This window comes from Octopus bimaculoides, chromosome 2, assembly GCF_046866305.1.
Source record: "Octopus bimaculoides isolate indiv1 chromosome 2, ASM4686630v1, whole genome shotgun sequence".
NCBI lineage: Eukaryota > Metazoa > Mollusca > Cephalopoda > Octopoda > Octopodidae > Octopus > Octopus bimaculoides.
In genome coordinates, this window is record NC_142929.1 from 36,334,718 (window position 1) to 36,356,754 (window position 22,037).

General features: G+C 35.0%; 1 protein-coding gene across 10 annotated transcripts in view; it reads right to left on the bottom strand.

Annotated features, from left to right (window-relative positions):
- The window catches only part of LOC106884361 (armadillo repeat-containing protein 8), a 66,959-nt gene extending 46,609 nt beyond the window's left edge, over positions 1 to 20,350 (bottom strand). For 6 of the 10 annotated variants that reach the window (XM_014935717.3, XM_014935715.3, XM_014935711.3 and 3 more), the window contains exons 1-3: positions 5,392 to 5,632; positions 2,142 to 2,215; positions 944 to 1,015 (exon numbers count right to left, since the gene is read on the bottom strand). In XM_014935717.3, coding sequence (XP_014791203.1) covers positions 944 to 1,015; positions 2,142 to 2,215; positions 5,392 to 5,409 — 164 coding nt within the window. In that variant the 5' untranslated portion in view covers positions 5,410 to 5,632. Of the gene's footprint in view, positions 1 to 943; positions 1,016 to 2,141; positions 2,216 to 3,826; positions 4,118 to 5,391; positions 5,633 to 20,288 lie in introns of those variants that run through there. The other 4 variants (XM_089343112.1, XM_014935712.3, XM_089343113.1 and 1 more) reach the window with 4 other exon arrangements.
- Between the last annotated feature and the right edge of the window lie 1,687 nt (positions 20,351 to 22,037).

Genomic DNA, 22,037 nt, shown 5'->3' on the forward strand with positions numbered 1-22,037 from the left:
CACATTGACAGACTTCACTTAAACCATTTCTCTTCAATTATTAGATTTTTTTTGTATTCTATGTTATGCTGCCATCTAGTATCACATCTTTGACATACTCATTTGAACTGCTCTCTATACAATGTAAGAAATTCCAATAGAGATATCACTTCTTTAAATGCTTCTACACACTCAAAACTTAAACTACTGTACTTTCTTTCACTAATTTCACTTCTGGTACAATTGTATCCTCTAAGTAACATAAATTATATACCATTTCATGCAAACCATCCAAATAGTCATAGCCTTCAGTTATTGCTGGCCAGAATCCTAGTACATGATCATATTGAGTTTTGCCAGTTCCATTCATTACTGAGCAAAGTCACAGTGAATGTTGGGCTTTTGTGGCAACTGACTATAGCAAACATACAGTGGTTGAGAAGCAAAAGAAACACTTTTGTATACAGGCATCTTCCATGTTATGGAAGTTTTGCACTCCTGAAAATCTTACTACAGGGTGAGGTTCTGTTACATGAAACCCATTTTCCCATTGATTTTCATATTACATAGAAATCAATGAGAAAATATGTTTTGTGTTACAGAACTACATGTTATGGTAAGATATTAGTGAGTAAGTACATTGCTCCTGAAATGCAAGGAATGCCTGAAATAGTTATAAAGCTATTGCATAATAGTCAACTGACCTACTTTTTGTTTTTACATTTTTAATTAATCTAACAACAAATCTGGCAAGAGTAAACAAAAAAATATAAATCTCATAGTAATTAATAACCTGTGTATGAAATCTATATATGAAGCATCATTGTTTCAGCTTTGAATACATAAAATATATTTCCCTTTAATATAATCGTTGTTTTGTCATTTGATTTTTTTATTTTAGATATTTATATCTGAATGTGTTTGAGAAACTGCATAAATTAGTAAAACATTACAAAATCATCACCTGGGAATCAATCCTTGAACAATTACTTGACTTTTCTGTTTATTGTTACCAATTACCATATTCTTCACCTGACTGTAAAAGACAAACAGATTACCAGTTTACAAATATAACAAAAACCTACGAAAGTAAGACTATATTCAAATCACAGATTTCATCTGTAAAAATAAACACAAATCTATATCATTTAATTTTTATAGTTATGACATTCTTCTTATCCTAATACACATCATTCGTTGTTCCAGCATCCTATGGTCAGCTTTGCTTTTTGTCCTGCTAGAACTGACAAATAATGTACTTGTCAAGTCCTCAGGTTGATTCCTCTTGTGTCTCTTTCTTGGAATCAACTATATTGTGCCACTTCTTAAGTATGCAGACCACTCACAACATTCCTTTCTCCAGAGATAGAGAGAAAGATTGAGCAAGGATCTAACGATCTCTTATAGAAAAATAATAAGTTACTAGAACCATCCAAAGATGACCTTCATGTGCAGTACAGGAAAAAACATTAATAATTACACATTTTATGACACTTGCATGTCTCACACTGAAGCATTAAGTTTCCATTGTCATTAGATACTCACCACAAAAGCATCTATATACAACTTTGCATTTCTCATCATTCACTTCTTTACCCCTTTATACCTTCTGCAATTTGCCTTTCAGCTCACTAGGTAACAAGCCGATAAGCCTTCCAACATACTCATCTTTCCACCTTTGACATCCCTACCGTGTTTCACTGGCCAGATCCTATACAAACTAATGTTTTCCCATTCTTCCCTCTCCAGAACATCAACCTTCTGCATTCTCTTTTCACCAATGTTTTCCCTGCAGACATCAAACTGAATAGAAACTGCATTAACCTCACCAGCCAGCAAAAATAATGGCACAGCCTCTTCCACTTGACTAAGCCATATAAAAATATTATTCTGCCTTTCTTCTATATCTTCATTTTTTTTTTAAATAAGAAAACAGTATCCCACAGAATAATATCTAGCCGAGTATCTCTTTTTATAAAATAATTCAAAATGAAGTTCATAGTATTAAGGGGTTTCTTACAATGAGAATAGAATTAAATGAAGTTAATGTTATGTTATATTCAGTTGAAATGATTTTTTTATATCTAAGTTGGTGGGGGATAGATAGAGAGAAGCAAACAAAAGAAGTTCATTTAAATGGAATTAGAATAAAGAGAACTTACACAATGGAATCCATCCATCGCTCAGAATCATTAGATAACAACACCTCAACAAAACTTTGTGATCCATCTACCTCCTGAAAATGAAAATTATTATGTATTTAAAAAAAAAAAGAATAATTAATAAACAATATTTAACAAAATACATGTATTTTAGTTATGTTTGTCCACTTTTTCTTATTGGTATGTGTTGAACTAAAATATTTGGGATAATTCCATTTGAAAGTAACAGAATTGGTTCATAAGTTCTGTTGAAAATGCTGGTCAGTACCATTTACTCAACTCTTATATTCGGAGTTGTAGTTTCACTTTCACATTTCAAAGTATTTAGTCATTTGTGTTTGATTTGTTTTGTTTTTTCTTAACTAAGTTAATTCAAGTAACAATATTTTAGAAACCACCTAAACAAAAGAACTTGAACTTTCCGATCAAACTTGAAAGGATTACCAATAGCTGAGGAACTGAAAGTGCCAGCCGTTGTAATGGATATCAGTAACAGCTGATATGCGATAGAAATAAAGTTATATTTGTCAGACGATTTGTTGTTTAGCTCCAGGACAACTTTGATCGAGAAAGACCTGTGATCAAAGGTGTTCCAGATGGAAACATCTAATCTTTTTGCCTATCAGAGACTATATTTTACAATGTATACTTTATTTAAATGGCATGGTGAGTTGAAGGAGAATGGACTGTTATTTCTGGTAGGTCGAACCAGTTATCAGATGCGCAATATATTAACACTGCCACCGGAACGTTTCGAAAGCACTTGAACCAAACTTGCACAAAATCTTACAGATATTAAAATACGTAAACTTCGGTTAGATGAGAAGTATGCGCTAATTGTGAACTAAAATCTACCGAAACAGTCTGTCAATTTTTCCATCTCAGATATGTTATCCTCTTCAAACGCTAGAGAAAATTTTACGGATAAACTGAGCATTTAGTTGACTTTAAAAAGTACATTTAATGCATAATAGCAGAAAATATATATACATAGGCGCAGGAGTGGCTGTGTGGTAAGTAGCTTGCTTACCAATCACATGGTTCCGGGTTCAGTCCCACAGCGTGACACCTTGGGCAAAACTTCTACTATAGCCTCGGGCCGACCAAAGCCTTGTGAGTGGATTTGGTAGACGAAAACTGAAAGAAGCCCGTCGTACATAAGTATACATATATGTGTGTGTGTGTGTCTGTGTTTGTCCCCCCCCCCCAACACCGCTTGACAACCAATGCTGGTGTGTTTATGTCCCCGTAACTTAGCGGTTCGGCAAAAGAGACCGATAGAATAAGTACTAGGCTTACAAAGAATAAGTCCTAGGATCGATTTGCTCGACTAAAAGGCGGTGCTCCAGCATGGCCGCAATCGAATGACTGAAACACGTAAAAGAGTAAAAGAGACAATAACGTGGAAATTTCTCAAACAGAATTTCGATTTTTTTTTTTTTACAATTACCTTTATCGTTTTAAGCAAGAAACGATACAAAATGACTATTTCAATAATTGATCGGGGACAAAATTATAAAAATTAATCTGACAAATTTCACTCAAACGATATAAATTAAGTGGAAGGTAATTTTCAAATGTTGAAGCGACATCAAAATGCTTATGTTGATGTTAAAAAATCGGTATTAAGTGCTCGATACAAAGATAGTTACACTATTATGAAGACAGGCTGAAAATGTTTATACCTCAGCCTAATTTACTGCACTGCTCTTAACTTTCGGAATAAATAGCAGTCTAAACACAATCAAAATGTTGAACTACAAATTAAATGGAAGAATTTTTCATACTGTCCAAAGTGGAAATCTGGACCATATACATATATGATTATTACTATTATTATTATTTCGCTTAAGCATAGCTATACTAATAGCCTGGTTTTAGAATTCAATATACATATGCTTCAGAACAAAGCGTCAGTTGAGTAGAGAGCAGTAAACAAGAAATTAAAATGACATTGTACGCACACCCTCTCTCTTCCCCCCCCCCCCCGGTTTTTATATAGATCCGCACCCGGTGGAAAAAGTGTAAAACAAATAGTGTAGTAGTTGAAGTGCACCTTATATGAAATAAATATGAAGGAAAAGATGCGCTTTGGCAAACGGGGTTAGGGTAAACCTAACCCTAACCAGATTTGGCTGTTATTTCTAGCATGTAAATAGCCTGCTTGGTGGGGGGGGGGGTTGAAATTTTTCAAACAATTTTTTTTCAGAATCGGAATTGCTTTCGAATTTTGTTACAGACTTTCTTTTTTTTTTTTTATTTTGCATTGATCGTTTTCGAATATATGTTCTCTGGTAAAAAGCGTGACATGTTGAACACAATGTCAAAAATGAAAATCGCCAAAAAGAAAATCACCACCCCCCCCCCCACCCCGTGGGGGGGGGGGGGTGTTCCAAAATTTTTTTTTAGGAGGAATCGCATGACCGTGACATATAGAACACATTATCGAAAACGAAAATCGCCAAAATTAAAAAATAAAAAAGTTACAGCCATTTTCCCTCAGTGTCTAATTCCAGTGTCTTCTCAAATGCAGAAATGCACGAAGCTTTCAATTTGTTTACTTTTATCTATACATTTTCTGGATAAATCAAGAAATGTCACAATATCCGTTCAAAAATAGTAACTTGAATTAAGTAGGTAAACCGTAAGGGTAGTTTATGAGGGTGTCGGTGATGGTCGTGTACCAATATTTGTTCTTTTTTAATATATTTCCCCCACCCCCGATTAAATCAAAACCCTATATACGATGATCCACTAAAATTTCCAAACAATGAACTATAGTTCTTTTTTTAAAAAAAGTCACCATTATACCTAATTAATGAAATTGTCTTGAAGTAAGTTAGCAGACAACAAATTTCATTGTTTAGCCTTTTGTTTACAAATGTAAGTTAGGCTCTAAATCGATCAGATTTACTTCTAAATTTGAAAACTCAAAAATTACAGAACGAAATGATCACAAAACTTCCAGTTTAGAAATATCTGATATTGCTCTTTGAAATGATTCGCATTACAAAACTATATTTTAAAAAATAAGTCAACGACACAGTTTTTATAATGAGTTTAACAAATTGTTAAGAGTGAAACGTTAATGTCAATAAATTATACATGTGAGCATAGTTTCAAGGTACAAGACAACTGCTTTCTAAAAAAAACTGTAAAATAGGAAATGTTTTTTTTAGGGTGGGGGTGTCCTTTCGTAAAGGTTTTTTTTTTATGGGAGTGGGAGACGTCAAAAAGGGAAAAGACTTACCATTAAACATGAGGACATGGCGAGTACAGTTCTAGCAACGAGATCTACCTTCGATGAAACAACGAAAATACCCAAAAGGAGACGCGATTAAAAAGATTCTAGTTAGTACTGTCGTTAAAAAAAGGAAAATTTGGAATTAGCGAATGTTTACTTATATAAAAATATTTATGCCATAATGTAATATCGTTTCATCATTTCGATTACTTTAATCTTTTTTCCCCTTCGTTCTCCATATAAAAATGCAAATAGGACCGCACTGAATAACCACTTCCGCAAAGGAACTTCACTCAGTTACCGTTAATTACATCACAATTATTACCGTATTTAATTTTGTTTATTTCTGGAAATCACATATAACATTTTTATAATGAGAAAAACAGACAAGAAAACTATCGATCAGTTAAAGAAAAGTAAACTTAAATTGATTTTTGTGAAAATTTCATCGTGACAATTTTGAAATCAGGCAAGAAATGGAAGAGTCTATCGAATGTAAATGTGTAAATTTAATCTGTGAATATTGTATTCAAGCTATTATACCAATTTTCACATGATATAAACTGCGGTACTTTTTTAGGTAGACACAAGTAGCATGTACTTCATATTTTATTTTCTTTGTGGATGATAACTCTGTTATTTTCTCTGGCTTTATTCTATCTCATACCAACAAATATACTCAGTGTAGACAAAAATATTTCTCTGTCACCATTAATCTAACACACCCGTGAATAACTGTACTTCGCAAATTAAGTCTCATGAGATAGAAACATATCCAGGGTTGTTACCGTGTGTTAAAGATCAGATTAACCTTCCTTTTACTGCATAGCTTATTTACAATTTTAATTTAGACTCCTGTAGGATTACAAAAAAAATTTTGATTTTGAGTTGTTGCCCTTGAAAATTTACTTTTTCAGAAATTTTCGACATTAACTGGTAATAGTTTCGATGAATTAAAGTTATGACCACTAGCATTATATATGTTCTACATTTTGATTGAGCTACTTTCACTGTTATTTCTACGCGCTTAACTCGCAACGTCACTCTCACTTAATCAACTGGTATACTACCCAAATCTGAAAAACTTGCAGGACCATATGACAAATATGCTTTCCTGTAATGATAAATTTTATCTAATACCAGCTTACTGATCTTTTTTTTTCAGCGTACCCATTCGTCCTCTTTGACATAAACTTTGTGAAAAATAAATTGTAAAAACATTTGGATTATAGATCCTGAGTAGACACGTATTGCCAATTTTATTTCATTTAATGCTTTTGTTGAAAGCACATGCTTTTAGAAGCTGATGGGTAAGACAGAAACATCAGAATTTCGTAAGGGGAGAAGTTTCGGAAAAAATTGTTTGGCCAGACAGTTATTCATAAACCGCACTTATTCACCTTGCAGATTTTCTGAAACTGATCTGGGATTAAAATTCTCCTGGGTTAACACACTGGCTTCATTGATGTCCTCTGCTTTCAGTAATGTAAGACTTTTCCTCGGATCTTCAAAATTGTCATATTAACCGACTTTCAGTTTTGGGTTCCCCGGCTAGAGTTTCAACCAGACAGTGGCATAGAGTATACGCTGCTTGGAACACCCCTTGAGTTTACTGTCTCCCTGCCCTCTTTACAGGCTTATATATCAGATTGAAAAGTGCTTGCCCTGTTCACAAAGTTTATAATGGTAAATACGGTGCGACTGGCGTTCGTGAATGGTTTCTCTGACGAGATATCGGCGCGACTGCAACAACTGCCGGACGAGATCTCCATGGGCGAATTTATTGCTCTAGTCCATGTGCTGACGCGAAATGTAGAGGTGATAGGAACTATTGAAGCCTACGGCATCGATGAATTACGAGGAGAAAAAGCCTCCATGGAGCGGCTGCAACCATTTTAGGCCAGTGTTTTATGTGTCAGTTTCCGTACATGGCATGGGATTGCAGGATGCCGAAATCCGAATGAATTTGCTGCCAATGCAAGCAAGCAGGACGTAGCATCAGCAAGCGCCGACAGAGAAACAGTCAAAGGGAAACTACTGTCTCGCTAGTTTCCCCTTGCAAGCAAGTAGAGGCGCTCGAACACTCACAGCCTATAGGAGGAGCTCGACGACTTTAGTGACTGAAAAGTGGAACAAGATAAGTAGTGTAAGGGCAGTTGATAGCAGTGAGATTAGATGTAGAGGTAGCAGTGAAGTGGAGATGGTGATGCAAGCAGCAAAAATAAGGCTGTTTGCAATTGTGATCAACCATAGAGTTGATGTAGTGATGGGCATGAATACAATCGAAAACAGGGTTACATATGCGCTGTGAGTTTGCAATAGGTAAGTGGGGAGAGCCCTGAAGAGAACAGTATTGTATACACCATTGTAGGCAGTGAGTGTCCGAGTTCCTCTACTTGCTTGCAGGGGGAAACTAGCGAGACAGTAGTTTCCCTTTGACTGTTTCTCTGTCGGCGCTTGCTGATGTTATGTCCTGCTTGCTTGCATTGGTAGAAAATTCATTCGGGTTTCGGCTTCCTGCAATCCCATGCCATGTGCGGACACTGACACATAAAACACTGGCCTAAAATGGTTGCGGCCGCTCGTTATTCATCGATGCCGTAGGCTTCAATAGTTCCTATCACCTCTACATTCCGCCTGGCATTTCACGTCAACACATGGGCTTGAGCAATAAATCTTTTTTGTACCTTTGTATATAAAAAGCAGGGTGTCAGATTATATGTATGTGAACTCAAGTTGGATAGTAAGGATACCAAACAGAACCTCTTTGACAGATGAAATTACCATACTTTTTGTATTATAACATAGCAAATATTCTTTAACTATATCATCTGGCATTGCAGAATATTCAGTTTCCTTATAACATTTTCTTCCCCCATGTAGCCAAGAATATTTTTGCTGGATAAGATCAAAGACTGAGCAATTGTCATTGGCTTCTTACTTTTTTGGCAATTCTCAGAGCAACCATATTGATGGCACATCACATAACTTGTTTGAGAAACCTATCCACTCTGCTCAAGTCACATACATTTCAGATTGCCTTTTGCTCAAAATACAATTATTCTGTCAATTTTATCAGGATGTTTAGCCTAAAAATGTTGTTTCAGAGAGTTTGACTTCAATATGGTTTGATAAGATTTTATAACAGATAATACATAGGAATTTTTGTTTCTCCTTTTTTATCAAATTTGTTGTGTGGTTTACTGTAAAATTTTCTTGTACAATAGGCTTCCATTATTATTGGAATAAAAAAGTAAATATTTTAGTAATTACTTGTTTAGTGTGCAACGTTAGGTACTTACAATAAAGTAATCTGAATTGAAACATCATTATCCTTTATTAAACTAAAGAAAATGTTACTTTCAACCAAATTTAACATCCACTGAAGTTGTTTGAAAGCACTTAGCAAAAATATAAGAAATTTTCTTGGGAATGTGAAGTTTGTTAGCCTCTGGCATGAAAAATGACTTGGTGATGAAGCAATCAACATGAAATAACTATGAATTAATTAAATAACTATAATGTACAATGATGACACTTGCCCACTGTATTCTAGGGTTACAGAATGCATAAGTTGTGTTGTGATCATGTCAAATTTCCAGTCTTTTTACAAAACCTGCACACCCAGCAATTTCTCTTGGGACACTGTGCAGAAAAATAAACTGCTGGTTTGAAAAGCCTTGATAGTTCATTTACGGTAAAAAGTAATTCATGTATGTGATTTCCCAATTTATTTTTAATCCATAGCACCCTTCACTACATGTTCACCACACTACAGCAAAAATGAAAGTATAGATAACCTCCTTACACTATCATAATATATAACACTGAAAATAAATGCAGAAGAGTAATAGATGTTGCTCTCCAAGTCTCCCTCCATTTTAGACACCACCAGACTGGACAGTGAAGTTAATAAAACAGGCTCAAACTGTCACTCTGCAACCCATATGCTAAAGTACAGTCCCTAACTAGGCCTTGGCATAGACTATTTTAATCATAGGCAATCATTTGACAATGACTTTCATGTCACAGAGGACCACACAATAATGAAAAGAATTTCATTGTCAAACAATATAACTGATATTGTATCAGTATTTGATTCTTCTACTGGTCAACTCGTTTCTTACCAATTGACTATAAAAAAGCCATTGTATTATCTTCTTGATGTCATCAGAATTCATAAATTTTTGAGAGAACATGAAATTTTTTTTTTTCAATTATATAAAGCTATAAATAATAGCATGTAAATATTGGGCTAACAATCCATTTTGGATAGAAAACGTCAAAGGCTGCTCAATTATCTGTTTGAATACACTATGCATTAATTTCCCTTCAAAGTTCAGAAGTTTTCATTTACAAAGAAAGTTCCAATAATTTCAAGTATCATCAACAAACTGTTCGCAAAGCCTTTGACTGCATCTCATACAAGGACCTACCAAAACTGCTTACTTATGGATATCATCCATCTCTTCTGGAAGTTTTCTCTCAGTATGCTCTGTCATAATCTGGCAGCCAATCACCATTCTATCAAATTACCTTCAAGTTTATTTAAGCCTTTCTGTACATTAGCAATCTGCTCACTATTTCCTCACACACTCTTCTACAGATGATACCATCTTCACTCCTCCTAAACCTGCACACAAGAGCATCTCCATATAATCAAGGTACCTCTACCAATCTATGTATTACATCTATAGATAGAGTCCTCAAAAGCATTCTACAATAGAATAATATCAAGCTAGTCTCAGTACCAAACCACAGCAAACACACGTTAAGAAAACGTTAACACAATCTAATGAGGAGCCTCAACATGGTAGCTTGATCCTTAAGAAAGCTGCTAAGTTTTCCCTCAACTTACATCATTATTAGGTAGTGTATTCAGAATATGCAATACCTGAAAAAGAAAATACTTGGCCACAGCAGAAACATGATGAGTCAGCCTGATGTGGTCTAAACTACCTCAAAATGACCCTAATATTCCATTGTTTCTACTAAAACAGTACACTGCTTAACTACTTCAGTTTGAAAATATAATCAATTCTTATCAAATATTTCTCTAGAATCTTCAAAATATATTATACTAGTGAGCTTTCCTAAAGTAGATATCTGATATCTATTATTGCTAAGAATATTGTCATAAATTTCAAAGGAACTATAGACCCTCAATAAATAAAGCTTAAAGATTTTTGATCTCATAAATGGTAAAAAAAAAAACAGCAGACACTAATATTGTCATAAGTATGTAGTCATAAAGTTCATGCTTGATGCCACTATTTTAAAGAGAATTTAGTAAAAATTTACTTGTAAGCTCTCTCTGATAGTCAACCATGAGTCCTTTTTGTGGCAACGACTTTAGTGCTTAATAACTCTTCTGAAATAACTGTCTCATTTTTCATGCAATAAACATGTTCGGCCTTTCTACATCCAAACTATAGCACTCTAGAACTCTTCTCCTTGCACACATATTTTCACCAATTTACTAGCTCTCAATATGCACATTCTTTCAAATTTTCCATTTTAAAAGAGCTTATATTGACTGTATACAATTCTCTCTCATTAGACAAATCAGACATCATTCAGGTTTGTTTTGAAAGACATTCAATAAAAAGAATATTGAAGATCTTAATTTATTATCCAAACGCATTTATCATATTTCTCTGTATCACATATTTCATGTGTTCTTTATTGCATTTTTTCAACTTATTTATTGAAGTGGCTTAGAAGAGATGTCTCTAATATAGCATTTATTATAGATCAATAGTAATACCTTCTTGATAGATAGTCAAGTGTCATATAGTTTAAAGGAAGACCAGAAATTGATTTTATGTCAAAGTTATGAATAAAGATTATAGAACCTTATATAAAAAGAGAAGCAACTTAGAGGTTTTACCATAACCTTTAATATCTTTGAGTGGAATCTAGTAAAGATAACCAGTGTAAAAGCATGTTGTACATATATATCTATGGATAGTTACGAGGTGGGAGGCTATGGACTGATGCGTGCATGCACACAGCTCTTTGTTGGAAGCATGGTGGTACTATCTAATGTTCTTAGGACTCTACTATCAAAGCCAATGATCTTGTTGGCTAGGATTTTTTAGAGGGGGTGAGCACATTTCTGTTCCATTGAGAATGGAGAGAACCAGTGCATTGTATATGCTGGTACAGACATGTCTGTCTCCTGCTAGACCTTACCAGGGCTTTACTCTCATTCAATACAGTAGCTGGAATAGCCCTTGTGGAAGGCCCAACACCAGATGGCTAGACATGATTGGGCAAGAACTCCAGAGGCTTGACATCACCTTGGAGGATGCAGGACTGCCAGCATTGGAGATCATTGGTGGATCTGGTGAGCTCTACACATGATGACGCCTCTGGGACCGCTAATTTGGAATGACCCCACCAAGTAAGAACGCGAAGTGAAGCCCAGCATAGCCACAGCTTTTAAGCTGAAATTAGTTAAGAAAAAAATATGCATATATACACATCATCTGTTCTGATTGTGCTAGGAGACGTTATACACTGCAGATTACAATGTGCTTCCAATTCTTTCTTGATTGCACTCTTCTTTTTCCATCTTGGCCCAAATTCTTTAACTAAACCATCTTGCCTTCCAATGAATCTAAATACTTGTAGGATACAAGTGCACTACTTTTTTCTACTATTTGCATGCTCTGAAGTGGTTAGAAATATGGGATCCATTCAGTTTCAAAAAATCTGTGATTGAAATGGAATAGATCTGAAATAAGAATGTTTGACCTGAGATTTCTGGGATTAAAGTTAGTATTTTTGAATACATATTATTACTTTTCTGTCTTGTCAAATATATAGAAGGCATTATGCATAATTAAGAAATTATGGCATTTCTCAATATCATGAATATTTTATCCCAATTTACCCATTTCTAGTGTGTACAGTTGCGTCATTTCTTTCATTTTTTTTAAGTAAAATGTAGATCTCTATCTTGTTCAGTATTTGTGTAGTGCAAGGTTAAAATGAGCAGGATAGTAAAACAGGAATGGGCAACCTTTACCAAGAAGTGGGCTGCAAGAGACATGATACATCAGACGGTCCATAGGCCACACCACCAAAGAAATTAATAGTAATTATTCATTAGGTATGCCATTCAGAAAGTCCTGAGAGCCACATTTGGTTCAGACTACATTAGAAAGTCATGATGGCTTACAAGACTCTCAGATTATGAGTTACTGGAGCAGAATCAAGAAATTATATTAATGTTCAGGTCTGAACTCAATGGTGGTTTGCCGGTGTCCAAAAGGGTCTGTGAAGTTGAAATTTGTAGTAACTTATCTTTCTTCTCTGAACCAGCTCACATCCTTGTTTGTACACTGAAGGGCTCAGATTTCAATCCTCCCATAACTTGGATCATCATTCAGGCAGAACTGGTATAGATTCAGTTAGGCAACCAAACTTTCAGAGAACCTACAGAAGTTACATTTACTATATCATAAATTCTTGATAAATCCACAAACTCCTCAGAGTACTCCCTACATGTGAAGCTGCCTAGCACCAACGTGTCTGCTGTGCCATTGTGCTCTGATTTTGAGAGTAAATAAATGAGTTACCATAATTTATCTAGCTTGGCATTTGATTGTTATCATTTAATGTTCGTTTTCCATGTTGGCATGGGTTGGACTGTTTAACAGGAGCTGACCAGCTGAAGGGCTGCTCAGGCTCCATATCTATTTTGATATGGTTTCTATGGCTGGATGCCCTTCCTAATGCCAACCACTTTATGCTGTACAGGGTTTAACACAGCACTGACAAGTGCTTCTTACGTGACACCAGCACCTATGAGCCCTCAAAATTAGGGATACTCAACTGGAAAGGGTTGCAGGGGACGAGCGTGTCAGCAAGGTCAACTTTTAAAATACTTTCAAGCTTATAATATATTGTGTAACCACTTGTACACTAAAAGGCTTTTAATTGGTCTGAGAAATAATACATTTTTCAAGTCTTTCGACTATAGTGTTAAAGACAAATATTAAGCTTTGATATTTTTTTACTAAATAAATTCTGAAGGAAATTATTCATAGTAATAACTTCAGGAAAGGTGGATAAAATTTTGTTTAAATAGAGACGGTGTGCACTTATTTTAAAAATGAATAAAAAGCTAGGTTTGATGCGTCCATGCTTAGCGGACAAGGCAGGTTTTACTGCTGCTCGAAAGACTTGGCTGATATGATGTATTTCATTGTAGGATATTTACTCTTCAGAGGGCAATACATGTCTGCCAAGAAATGAGTTATAATTTTCACAGCAATGGACGTTATTAAAGTGAGGATTGCGAAGGATCCATGAACACATGCAAGAGAATACTCTGAGGTTACTCAAAGGCAAAATATGCTAGGAACCAGGTGAAATTCTTATCTTTGTCAGTGTGAAGAACTGCTTTTCAAAGTCAAATAGAATTATGTTGTATCACCATTCCCACTTACTTGGTTTTACATGAGAAACTCGAAAAAATCTCCAAGAATGGCCTATTTGGCATGGACCAAAGTAGTTTGTATTTACTTACAACTAGACGTTGATCTATTGATATTCGTAATATAGAACATGCAATTCTTTCTATCATATTGGAATATGTATTTATGTAAAGACGGTTTGTTAACAATTCTCAAAACTAACATTTTTTACTGCTTTCGTCTGAGAAATGATCACAATTTTCAGGTTACAACTAAACGATGCTTAAACCATACACCCCCAATGATTTGCCTATTATATATCTACAACCAACCAAAGTTCACAAAATGTATCGTATAAAATATGCAGCAGTCTATTCAATACCTACAAATGGGGTTGTGAGATAAATAGGTATGACTACTGCAGCACTAAATCTATTCAAAGTAAATTTAAAATTAGTGCACTAATTAGCAGTAACCCTGAAATAGCAATCCAGGGGAAACAACCACGGTATTTCAAAGAAAAGAGTTTGAATTGAATGTAACCTGACACAGAAGAATGGTTTTTGCTGTTATTAGGCTTAAATGAACGACTGTCTTGTACCTACTTGGTGCAATCTTGAAATTTCACTCACTACTTTGATAGTACACGTGGTACTCAAGACTAAAGAATGCCGTATACGCTTTATACCTACAAGGTTGTCGCAGTTAATACAATCTATATTATGTCTCACTGGATTAGGAAAAAACCGAAAGTTAAATTACAGAAAAACCTGTCAGTCAGTTCATGTACACTATATTTTACAGCAAAAATTAAAAAACGATATTTTCCGATGCACCCTAGGAGTTTCTCAAACAAGTTACAATTTTCGTCTTTTCTGTTACATGAACCACAGAACAGTGTCAGAGCGTCGTTTATTATTTCGTTTTACAGAGGTCTATGTGCTTTATACTTGTTGCATGTGGGCACCACCCTTCGAGTTAATAAACTCAACGCGTGGTTCAGTCCTATGCCAAAATTTATAACCATCAATTTCAAGAATGAATCCTCCACTACTCGATTTTCCTGGAAAATTCAACTGACATAACACCACAAAAAGACAAACTTGTCAAGTCACGCGACATCCTCTCCCGAAAACCTACTGCACAAGACTACCAATCTGAACCGGGTCCAGACAAGGTCCTCTGCACAGTTCTTGTTACTATGGAAATCAAACCAATGTGTGTGTGTGTGCGGCTTTTCATCAATTCATGGGGAAAATGTATTTCATTTCCATAATTAGCATACACAAAGTCTGAAATCAATTGTTAGAGAATTGAAAGGTGTGAGCCAAAAGAACCTAAATTCATAATCACCTTAGGCTGAACACGCTACAAAATGCAGCACATCCTGTACTAGGGTAAATGCTATCAACTCAGCACCCAACTACCAAATTAACAAATATAGTAGCGTTTTCGTTAGTAGAAAATTTGACGTAACTCTATACCAACTGGACTCCGATTCCAAGGGTACAAGTGAGCAGTCTGCTACAGCCGCCAGATCAAGTGACTTGACCATATTTTTAGGTATATTTTAATAATTCATATATACTATGTATCATTTGATATTTAATAATATAAATTCATAACGTCCCCCGATGCCTACTTTTTTCTCCATCGAACCCAAAGACACCAGCGCTCAACTGGACTCTCTCACCGTCCACTTTGGGAACTTCTGATTGAAAGAAACATTTTCCAAGTCTCTAAACCATATATACTGTTGTCAGCTTTAATGGTTGCCAAGCCTATATAAGGTAAGACAAGATTCCGACTGACGTTTTATATTACAGCTATGATAACCATATTTAGTTATGAAAACTAAGAAGGAATTTTAGTCAAAAGCTGTGAAAAGCATTTCGCTTTCGAAGATCTTTGGGCGGAATTCTGCTTTAAGCTTACTATATATATATATAACCATTCGGCATTACAGGGTTTTAACCCCCCACCCCCGACTTTGGGAGGTCATAACTTTCAGAAAAATATTCTTTAATGAAATTTTCTATGCATATAGTATTTACTATGTAGAATCCGAATATACAAAAATTTTGGAATGGGGGTGGGGGACAATTTTCGGAAATTCCAACAGAGTCCACTTAAATTCTTCTTAACTTCCAGGAAAATAAATATTTTTTCGTGAAATTTTCTACAAATATACCTTGATATATCTACATTTCGAGGGTACTACTAAAGCAGTGCAGACCCGAACGCGCGAGCTAGTCTTGAGTGGTCGATCCTAACCCGCGTGTGCAAATGAATACGTGTTTAGGGTTAGGATCGACCACTTACGACTAGCTAGCGCGGACGCGCGACTGCGCGTTCGGGTCCGCGCTGCTTTAGTAGTACCCATTTCGAGCATGTAGGAATTTAAGGAAACAACTGCAGGTTATTTTTGAGAAGCGTTCCCCACTCGGTGGTGTTTCGGAGCAAGTCATCCATATTTGTTTCATTTTTCTTATGTGCGTATGCGCATCCGTAGATTTCTAAACAGTGAAGAGAAGCCGTCATAAGAAAACTTTCGTTAAAAATAACATGCACACGATTTTTTTCTCTCAATAGAAGTAAATTCCAAAGTAAACGTTTCTAGTGGAGAAGTAGAAGAGAACAGGAGCAAAAATAGGAATATACACGCACGGTTGAATATAGAAAACTATCACAGTGTCGCTTCACGAAGAATTTTAAAATGTTAGCTTTCCGAAACTTTTTTTTCAATGTTGCAAAAACACGAAGATTAAGAATAAACAGAAAAAGTACAAATATATTTTACACACCTGTCGTATACGTCGGTTTTGTTCTTTTTCATTTTAAAGGTGGTTATGTTATTTTGTTGGGATTAATCCACCATTAAAGTGAAAAAAACAAAACCGACGTATACGACAGGTGTGTAAAATATATTTGTAAGTGGGAGGGGGTGTTATCCTTTTTCGCATGTGCGTAATCTCTGACATCTAAAACGTAGGGATCCGAAAAAATGCATCTTTCAAAGACGTGCGAAACTGCATTAGCCCCCACCAAAAAAAAATTTTTTTAATGCGAGTGGGGGGGGGGGGGGAATTTAAAAAACAATTATTACTTTTTGCATATACGTAATGTCCATCTAAAACGTAGGAACCAGAAGGTGCGAAACTGCATTACCCCGCTTTATTTTTTGAAATTTCCAGAAGATTCTTTTCAAATTTGTATTCAAGCGAAATTCACCTGACTGGGGGAAAAAAGATTTCAACTTCGCTTTTTAAAATACAGACTCCGAATTTTTGGAATAATCCCAACAATGTGGGAAGAAAGATATTGAAAAATCGGTCCAGATGGACTAAATGTAATCTGAACCTTCCCCACTTTTTTTTTTACGGAATCCCACGTTTTAGGCTATGGAGATTCCGATTCTGAAAAAAGAAATTTCAATTTCAAAATTTGAGAAAATGAGATGGAAGAAATTAAAAAATATTCTATCTAGTTTTGTGTTGATAGTTTAGCGCATGTTATTATTGCAGTGCTTCCTTAGAGATAGACTAAAATCTAATTAGGAAATTAATTCTACAAAATTAGAAATAGATTGCGAGCCCAGAAACAATTCTTGTTGACTTCTACAGCAAGATACCGTAAAAAATTTGCCGATAAAGGTGTAAAGATAAAATTGAGAAGGCGAGCACTAATCAAAGAGAATAGCCAACTTCAGAAATAACAGCCAGAAATGGTTTCATTACGATCAAACGGTAATTCCGTATTCATCATGAGAAGGCCATACAAAATGAATTTGAAGTCGGAACTTTCTTAGCGTGTGTAAAGCAAGTTCGCAACTTTTCTTAAATTCCCCATAAAATAAAATCGAGAGGATTATATCGCGTGCTTAAGGCAGAATACCGCAGAGTTTGCCAGCTATGGAGAGGTGGTACATTCTATTTCAAGCATCTGGGACGTTGCTAAGGAATATATATTTAAAAAATAGAAAACGATCCCAGTGCATTCCCACTGCCGTGGTTTCACCCGGATACAAGAAAGTAGCAATCATAAATAATGGATACATATCCAAATGAGATAAATAAGCAACACTATGTGACAAGTAATGCAAATTTATTAGAACTTCATGTTCCAAAAAACAATTGTCCACAGTTGTAAAAAACCCACCCTATTATATACAAGGTAGAACAATTTCAACTGAAAATTAATATCACAGCATGAAACGCCACCATAGCAACAACACTAGATGGAGCTGGAGCTGTTTCTCAAAATTCGTACAAATCTTGACATTAAAATAATTCTTAATAGTTATATCTTCAAATTTTTTGTAGACCTCTACGCAGCATCCAGTTCAACCTAACTCAGAAAAAAACAAACATTCAATGAAATCACTAGCAAAAGCCCTCAGTCAATTATTGGTTTGATTCTCATCAGTTTCGCATTAGAGTAGCAAATATACATTCCATCACAGGGCCTTAACAAAAACTTTTAAACCAAATCTTCAAAGTAATATATATTTAAGTTACAATGAGCCCAACCACTAAAAATCTATACAAACTGATGAATATATCTAATCGGGTCCTTAAGAATGAAACGTCTGATTTCATTCTAGTCTATTTTCAGAAGCAGTGCAATAAAAATATGCGCCTAAACCACCAAGGAGACGTGTATGCTGGCAGTGAACAAGCCTAAGGGGCGAAGGGCAATGAAATCGTGAAAGGGAAATCAAACATCTCAAACTAATATTAGCAACATTCTGGTCGTTTCAAATTGTCAGCTCTCATGGTATCTTCAATAAGATCAGTGAGAGAGTTCAAGCTTGTCATCACACAACCAATAACGTACCAGTTAACTATATATTCAAAAGACGAAAAGTCAAATCCACACTTTTTTCTTACACTTTCTAAGACACGCTCATATCCCTATTTAAAAAACCTTAGTTAATTCTTTCACATAGAATATGAAAATAAAATAAAATCTTTAAGAAGCCACCCATCCCCTCTTCCAATCACGAGTTCTGCAAGGGACACGATCAAAAATAACGTAACCAAAGTGGTACTTCTTCGAAAAAGAAATGTAATTTGTCAGTAGCAGGAAAATACAAAATACTTCTGAAAATTTAGGATAAAATTTGAGAAAAGATGGAAGAAATTGAAAAATATTCTATCTAGTTTTGTGTTGATAGTTTAGCGTATGTTATTATTGCAGTGCTTCCTTAGAGATAGACTAAAATCTAATTAGGAAATTAATTCTACAAAATTAGAAATGGATTACGAGCCTAGAAACAATTCTTGTTGACTTTTACAGCAAAATACCGTAAAAAATTTGCCGATAAAGGTGTAAAGATAAAATTGAGAAGGCGAGCACTAATCAAAGAGAATAGCCAACTTCAGAAATAACAGCCAGAAATGGTTTCATTACGATCAAACGGTAATTCCGTATTCATCATGAGAAGGCCATACAAAATGAATTTGAAGTCTTTGAACTTTCTTAGCGCCACGGAGTAAAGAAAGCCAAGAGATTCTCTTTGAGGGAAATTAAATGTAAAAACCCTATTTAACTACAATAAAACTCTAGTCTTATCGGGAGGACCGAAAACTGAAAAACCTTCCAAAAATTTAGACATTAGGATGGGGGGACCAACCGTCTTTCTCAGATTTGGTGACTAAGTAATCACTCGAAATCAGGAGACTGAGAATATTTCATCATAGATCAACGGTGTAGATGAACAGAAAAATAAAAATTACAATCTAAATAGAAACGTTACGACGGGTCACAGAATACAATAAAAAAAAGTAGCAAGTCCTTCCGTAATAACTAAGCAAAATTAGAAATTTCCAACTCGTCAGCACTGGAAGTCAGAGTTAGAATATTATATCACTTAAGAGATCATTTGTCCCTATCTAACAAATTATCATCATGCAACCAGTAGCTGATGAAATTGGTTTGATAAAAATAATTTACCTAAAATGTAGACATAAAAACAATATTCTGACCTAAAATGTAGACATTTACGAAAGCCTCATGAAGACTTTGCCATCAGATTGTATGGTGAATCTTGTCATCACAAAACCATCAATAGTAGCAAATAAATGCATCATGTGGCACTAACAACGAAATGAAATCGTGCAATAAACCTAATAATCTAGAGGGGTTAGAATACGAGGGTTTAAATTGATTTAACGCTATTTAAAAAGAACTCTATACCAAAACCAGCGTCAGATGTAAAGTTCTTCAAAATCATTCAGAGAGATTCCCAACTTTATAGTGATCGTCACTCGCATGATCTTATTACATCTACCACATGATAAACGATACAAGAACTAATATTGAACCGAAGACTATCTAATGATCACTCGATAGAAAATAATTTAGCACAGAATCTGTAGAAATAACCTGAACAAAATACTTCTAATAATTACAGGACCAAAAGCTGAAAATACTACCGTACAAAATAGTCTACACATAACAAAATATTTCACATACCGATGAAACAAGGAAACAGCTTGCTAAGAGTAACTAGCTGAGAGAAGGAGCTGCGCAGAAAGAAAGAACGGAAGCAAACGGCAGGTATTTATACACAAGCTAGAGGGCGCTGGTGAATTTTTTTTTTTTGTTATTGCTGACATCTCGCGACCATATTCTGAAACAAGAAAAGATAACTGCAATTGTCCAATTTAGTGAATTGTATTAAAAAAAAAATTTAGTAATAATAAAACTGAAGTGAAGATTAAATGTATGATGCGCTTGGTTAATTGGCAAACATTATGACCATCCCCGAATATAACAACACTTTTTTTTCGTTCCATTTGAAATAATACTTTATTTATTCTTTTTATTTTTGTTGCTAAGATAAACCAGAATAATTGGTAAAAAAATTAGCATAAATAAAACTGGGAATAGCAGACAACAAAAATAGGAGATGATGAAAATGCGCGCTAACGACACTGGGAGGAGGGGGGGGCTTTCGGAAAATTCACAAGATCCAATTTTTCATATTCGTTTTCCACACACTTGTTAACACCCCACCCCCACTAGTTAATTTTTTTTTTTTTTTTTTTCCCCGGGCGAGGATCTTTATATTGACCTTGACTTAGCTTTCTTGAATATGCAAAAGCTTTAGGATTCACGACTTTTGTAACTAGTGAAACTTTTTCTTTTTCCGAAACGGTTTTGGAATTTCAATGTTTCGAACATCGGATATCCCGATTGTACTAAAATGATACACTTTTGAAGTAGTATTACAAATATGGTAAAAAGATAATACATGTGACAATCCTCTTGAGCATAAAACTTGACACTGTAACAATAACAATTATGAAGCGTTATCTTTATTAGTAAAAGCAGGGACAGGCCTACAGAAGTGTGCTCCCCGCCCTCCGACTTTGTTTTCTCATAACCTTCAGGAAAATGGGTAGATTCCGATCGTATCCGAATTTGTTGTAAAAATGCTTTCCGAGAATGGGAAGAGGAGTGTCGGAAAATTCACACCAGTCAATTTTGTTTCCTCATAAATTTCTGAAAAATCAGTATTTTTAATGAAATTTTCTACAAACACCTTTTAGATTGTGTAGATTACGATTAGATCATCATTTAGTATGAAAAAAAATTGGTGGGTAGACACACATACATGCATCACAATGTTTTCTCAAAATATCAAGATTCAGTATATATATTTGAGGCCATAATTTTTTTTTTCATATTAAATTTGTTGCACGATTTGCTATGTGTATGAGTTTAGTAGAATTTTCATAAGACAGTATTGCAGTTTGTTGCATTTATTTGCTACTATTGACGGTTTTGTGATGACAAGATTCACCAAACAAACTGATGGCGAAAACCTCATGAGGATTTCGTTTATGTCTACGCCTTAGAGCAGAGATTCTCAACCATTTTTTATCTATGGACCCCTTTGATTACTATTTTATTATGCGGAGAAAGAAACTCAGTTGTTTCTTGTAATATATACCAATACATACATCTAAAGCAAATTTTTTCAATTCTTACATTTATCAAACCAATTTTATCAGCTATCATGGTACGCGGGAACAAATGATATAAAAGTGATTTAATTCACCTAACTCTGGTATCCAGTGTTGACAAGGTAGAAAACAGAGTCAATTCGTGTGAATTTTCGGACATTTGTGGTAAAGATCATCTACCTGTTTGTAAATATGAATCTTCTTATCCATCCATTTTCTGTCCGCTATTCCTGGGAGGGCTATGGGAGTAGAG